Source organism: Triticum dicoccoides, chromosome 6B (genome assembly GCF_002162155.2).
Source record: "Triticum dicoccoides isolate Atlit2015 ecotype Zavitan chromosome 6B, WEW_v2.0, whole genome shotgun sequence".
Classification (NCBI taxonomy): Eukaryota; Viridiplantae; Streptophyta; class Magnoliopsida; order Poales; family Poaceae; genus Triticum; species Triticum dicoccoides.
In genome coordinates, this window is record NC_041391.1 from 582,285,467 (window position 1) to 582,291,398 (window position 5,932).

The 5,932-nt window shown below is 53.3% G+C and overlaps 1 protein-coding gene across 1 annotated transcript in view; it reads left to right on the top strand.

Moving 5' to 3' along the window:
* The first annotated feature begins 4,296 nt into the window (after positions 1-4,296).
* The window catches only part of LOC119321299, a 1,865-nt gene continuing 229 nt past the window's right edge, over positions 4,297-5,932 (top strand). Inside the window, exons 1-4 of the mRNA XM_037595042.1 lie at positions 4,297-4,427; positions 5,052-5,549; positions 5,652-5,795; positions 5,893-5,927. Of these exons, the coding sequence (XP_037450939.1) occupies positions 5,123-5,549; positions 5,652-5,795; positions 5,893-5,927 (606 nt within the window). The 5' untranslated portion in view covers positions 4,297-4,427; positions 5,052-5,122. The remainder of the gene's footprint in view (positions 4,428-5,051; positions 5,550-5,651; positions 5,796-5,892; positions 5,928-5,932) is intronic.

The following is a 5,932-nucleotide window of genomic DNA, read 5'->3' on the forward strand; positions in this document are numbered from 1 at the left end:
GCTGGTGCAAGCATCTCGGAATTGGAACATTCGCTTTGATGAGATGATCAAAGCGTTTGGGTTTATGCAGACTTATGGAGAAGCCTGCGTTTACAAGAAAGTGAGTGGGAGCTCTGTAGCATTTCTCATATTATATGTAGATGACATACTTCTGATGGGAAATGATATAGAATTCTTGGACAGCATTAAGGCCTACTTGAATAAGTGTTTTTCAATGAAGGACCTTGGAGAAGCTGCTTATATATTAGGCATCAAGATCTATAGAAATAGATCGAGACGCCTCATAGGTCTTTCACAAAGCACACACCTTGATAAAATTTTGAAGAAGTTCAAAATGGATCAGTCCAAGAAGGGGTTCTTGCCTGTATTGCAAGGTGTGAGATTGAGCTCGGCTCAATGCCCGACCACGGCAAAAGATATAGAAGAGATGAGTGTCATCCCCTATGCTTCAGCCATAGGATCTATTATGTATGCCATGCTGTGTACCAGACCTGATGTAAACCTTGTCGTAAGTTTGGTAGGAAGGTACCAAAGTAATCCCGGCAAGGAACACTGGACAGCGGTCAAGAATATCCTGAAGTACCTGAAAAGGACAAAGGACATGTTTCTCGTTTATGGAGGTGACGAAGAGCTCGTCATAAAGGGTTGCGTCGACGCTAGCTTCGACACAGATCTGGATGACTCTAAGTCACAAACCGGATACGTGTATATGTTGAATGGTGGAGCAGTAAGCTGGTGCAGCTGCAAGCAGAGCGTGGTGGCGGGATCTACATGTGAAGCGGAGTACATGGCAGCCTCGAAGGCAGCGCATGAAGCTATTTGGGTGAAGGAGTTCATCACCGACCTAGGAGTCATACCCAATGCGTCGGGGCCGATCAAACTCTTCTGTGACAACACTGGAGTTATTGCCCTTGCCAAGGAACCCAGGTTTCACAAGAAGACCAGGCACATCAAGCGTCGTTTCAACTCCATCCGTGAAAATGTTCAAGATGGAGACATAGAAATTTGCAAAGTACATACGGATCTGAATGTCGCAGATCCGTTGACTAAACCTCTCTCGCGAGCAAAACATGATCAACACCAGAACTCTATGGGTGTTCGATTCATCACAATGTAACTAGATTATTGACTCTAGTGCAAGTGGGAGACTGTTGGAAATATGCCCTAGAGGCAATAATAAAAGGATTATTATTATATTTCTTTGTTCATGATAGTTGTCTTTTATTCATGCTATAACTGTATTATCCGGAAATCGTAATACACGTGTGAATACATAGACCACAATATGTCCCTAGTGAGCCTCTAGTTGACTAGCTCGTTGTGATCAACAGATAGTCATGGTTTCCTGGCTATGGACATTGGATGTCGTTGATAACGGGATCACATCATTAGGAGAATGATGTGATGGACAAGACCCAATATTAAGCATAGCACAAGATCGTGTAGTTCGTTTTGCTAGAGCTGTTTCAATGTCAAGTATCTCTTCCTTAGACCATGAGATCGTGTAACTCCCGGATACCGTAAGAGTGCTTTGGGTGTACCAAACGTCACAACGTAACTGGGTGACTGTAAAGGTGCACTACAGGTATCTTCGAAAGTCTCTGTTGGGTTGACACGGATCGAGACTGGGATTTGTCACTCCGTATGACGGAGAGGTATCTCTGGGCCCACTCGGTAAGGCATCATCACAATGAGCTCAAAGTGACCAAGTGTTTGGTCATGGGATCATGCATTGCGGTACGAGTAAAGTGACTTGCCGGTAACGAGACTGAACGAGGTATTGGGATACCGACGATCGAGTCTCGGGCATGTAACGTACCGATTGACAAAGGGAATTGTATACGGGGTTGTTCGAATCCTCGACATCGTGGTTCATCCGATGAGATCATCGAGGAGCGTGTGGGAGCCAACATGGGTATCCAGATCCCGCTGTTGGTTATTGCCCGAGAGCCGTCTCGGTCATGTCTGCGTGTCTCCCGAACCCGTAGGGTCTACACACTTAAGGTTCGATGACGCTAGGGCTGTATGAATATGAGTATGCAGCATACCGAATGTTGTTCGGAGTCCCGGATGAGATCCCGGACGTCACGAGGAGTTCCGGAATGGTCCGGAGGTGAAGAATTATATATAGGAAGTGATATTTCGGCCATCGGGAAAGTTTCGGGGTCGCCCGGTATTGTACCGGGACCACCGAAAGGGTCCCGGGGGTCCACCGGGTGGGGCCACCCATCCCGGAGGGCCCCAAGGGCTGAAGTGGGGAGGGGAACCAGCCCATAGTGGGCTGGCGCGCCCCCCTTGGCCCACCCCCTGCGCCTAGGGTTGAAACCCTGGGGGGGGGGGCGCCCCACTTGCCTTGGGGGGTACTCCACCCCCTTGGCCGCCGCCCCCCTTGGGTGATTGGATCTCCCAGGGCCAGCGCCCTCCCTTGGGGGCCTATATAAAGGGAGGGGGGAGGGGGCAGCCGCACCCTGAAGTTCTGGCGCCTCCCTCCCCCTGCTACACCTCTTCCTCCTCCGTCACGTGCTTGGCGAAGCCCTGCCGGAGTGCTGCTGTTCCACCACCACCACGCCGTTGTGCTGCTGCTGGAGCCATCATCATCAACCTCTCCTTCCCCCTTGCTGGATCAAGAAGGAGGAGACGTCATCCGCTCCGTACGTGTGTTGAACGCGGAGGTGCCGTCCGTTCGGCGCTAGGATCTCCGGTGATAGGATCACGACGAGAACGACTACTTCAACCCCGTTCTTTTGAACGCTTCCGCTCGCGATCTACAAAGTGGTATGTAGATGCATCTTCCATGACTCGTTGCTTAGATGAACTCATAGATGGATCTTGGTGAAACCGTAGGAAAAATTTTAATTTTCTGCAACGTTCCCCAACAGAGCGCCGGCGGCGTCCCGGTGCCCCTAGCGCCCACCGATGCCGAACGGCATGCCGAGATAGTGCGCACCCGTTCGTCGCTGTCGGAGGCGCAACGGAATGAGCCGAGGTACGCCGCCGACAGCCACATGCTATGGACGATGTACTTCGACTGTCGCCACGCCGATCAGGTCGCCTCCACAAACGACACCGTGCCCTGTGGATGCCTCAACTCCGATGGGCGGCGCTAATGGTGGGGCATTTCCGGCCGCACCCTCGAGGCCGGCAACACGCCGCACCTCGAGTACCCGGCGCCCCCGCCCTTCTATCACCGTCGCGGTAGTTCCTGGATGCCACGGCGAATGGAGATGGCTACCTCCTCGTCGGCGGGCTCTGACTCGCTTCCCTTCGGGTCGCCGGCGCTCCGCCCCGTCAAGCCAGAGCCGCAGTCATCAATGAGGGCGACCGCCCATCCCCTCGTTCCCTCCGCCTCGTTCGGTCGAAGACCGAGCCGGGGTTGCTCCCCGTGAAGAAGGAGCACGAGGAGATGGCCGCCGATGACGAGACCATCCTCAAGTGGGCGAAGGCGGACTACGTCCGCGAGCTGGTGGAGCGCCAGCGCCGGGCCTATGAGGAGATCAAAGCTCGACCCCGCGGACGCGGTGAGGGCGTCATCGTCGTCCTCGACAGTGACGACGAGGACGCGCTCGGGCCGTCCAACCCTTCGCGCGTCGGCGACCCTGGTCAGGGGTGCAGCAGGGACGGGGGCGGCACCACGCAGGGCGGCGGCGACGATGATGACGATGATGACGATGACTACACCCGGTTCTACAGGCTCCTCGGCATGTAGAAGGCGGACGGCGACAACGACGTAGTAGGGCTAGGCGTACTTGTTTTTAAATCATGTTTGCTGTTTTTGTACAAATTTGAATGAAATCGCCGAGTTTGTGTCATGTTTGTGTCGAGTTGTGTCGATTTGGGGGCGGCGACTGGGAACACGTTCGCCCCGACACCGAAATTAACGCCGGCTCGGCCCCAGACGGCGTTTTTTCGGCGTCCTAGGGGACAAACTGCCGGAGATGCTTTAAGATACAACTCCACTCTCTCTTGTTTACTTATAGTGCCTGATCTCATATGTAAGAGAGATCCGACGGCGGTGGAGGTGGCCGATCCGGGTGCACGATTCGCTGCACCGACGCCTAGCGTTGCGGCATCGGAGCAGATCCACGGAACGCCGAACGACCGACGCGACGGACCCGTGGCGGGGCAGGTCCATCCTATTCCTACCAACCAACGCGCGCCGACCCGAGCGGAACCTCCCGCGCCCGGCGCGCGCGCACGGGCCCGGCGCCCAAATTTCCGAACGCGAGCGCGCGCAACCCGGGACCGCCAGGCGCCAGGCCTTCCCTGCTCGCGCCGCCCCGCCCCGCTCCAACCCTTTTCGCCTCCACCCCCACCCCCACAACCACAGAGAGAGAGAGAGAGTCCCTTCCCACCCCACCCCACTCTCCTCGCGCGCCCCCCGCTCCGGAGGGCGATCTCGGGAGGAACGGCGGGCGTCCCGCGGCGAGGTCTGCGCCCCCAAACCCTAACCCTCCTCTCCGTCTCGCCACCGCATCTGTAGGTTTTGGCCCGGTGGCTACTACGCGGGAGGCTGGGGGGTGAGGCCACCGCCCCACCATGTTTCCTGTCAGATTCGGCTTCCCCCCCTTCCGGTGTAGAGCTGGAATCCCCGTTGATCCATCCTGACGATAGACTCGCCGTTTCCATGTTTTTGTAGCGACTCTACTTTGTACTAAGACGACGGAATGGAACCCTATTTCCCCGCTAAATCGTTGTCAACTCTGCGGAATTAACGCGCATTACGTCCTATGTATTCTTTTGGGGGGCGAGAGCGGGAGGATTCCGTCTCAGAAACCCTCGATCTCATCCAATTTTGCATCCATTGGCACTTAGTCGGCTTGATTTACGCTGAATATTCAGTTAGCTCCTAGCCTCCGAGCACATGGGATTCCTTTTGCTTCCCGTTGTCCTGTATATAAGACGGCACAACCATTTTCACTATTCGCAAACATTAGCCCTTTGTTTTGGCTCTAAAATCTAAACCATGCTTATGTGCATTTACCCCCTTCTTTCTCAACACAGTATGAATACATCACTCACATTGTATTTTGTTTCTGAATTGATCAATGCAGTTGTATTATATGGTTGTCGGCCGCGATTTTGCTGTTAATCTTGTCAAGTTGGTGAGTACCTGGAAGCTGCAATGACTGAAAACACCCAGGGCAGTGTCCGGCGGGCCTTTGGAGACCTGACAAATGTCCTTGGCAAGCGGCCAGCCTCATGCGATCTGGAGAAGAATGCAGGTGGAGTCAAGATTAGTCGGGTCGAAAAGGTCGCTGACCCTAGGAAAGAGTCTGATGAAAAGGCAAAGGCCAATGCTGGGGCATCAGGAAACCTTTTTGAAGTTCTGGTTGATGGTATTGGCAAAGAGGACTTCACAAGGACTTCAATTTTCCGTGGAGCCAAGGTTCAGCACATGGCTGCTCAGGCAGCTGGGCTACTATCCAAGGATGATGATGACGCGAGGAATCGTTGCGTATCTTTGGATTCTTCTGGCCTCAACGACAAGGCGGAGTCTTCCTTGGAATCAGAGGGTGGCTGTGAAGGGGAAGATGATGAAGACACTGATAGTGAGTTGCTGCCATATGCCAGTGAGGCTAGTAAGATTGTAATTAATGATAAGACTAATGAGGGTGAATGTCTGACTCAAGAGGAGATGGTTGTATCACCAGGAAATCAGAATTCGCAGTCTTCATTTGACGCTACAGCTCGTGATGACATGACATGTACAAATGTCCAGCATCCTCCAATGGAGGTTGGTGGCTTGGAAAAATCATGTGCTACAAAGTCTTGCACTTGCTCTTTCTGTCTTAAGGGTATGTTTACATGAATTTCTTGCTTCCACATGTATTGTATGTGTCATTATGATGCCATGTGAACATACACCTTATCTCTTTATTCCTGTCCGAACAGCTGCTTTTATGTGGACTAATCTCCATTATCAGGATGCAAG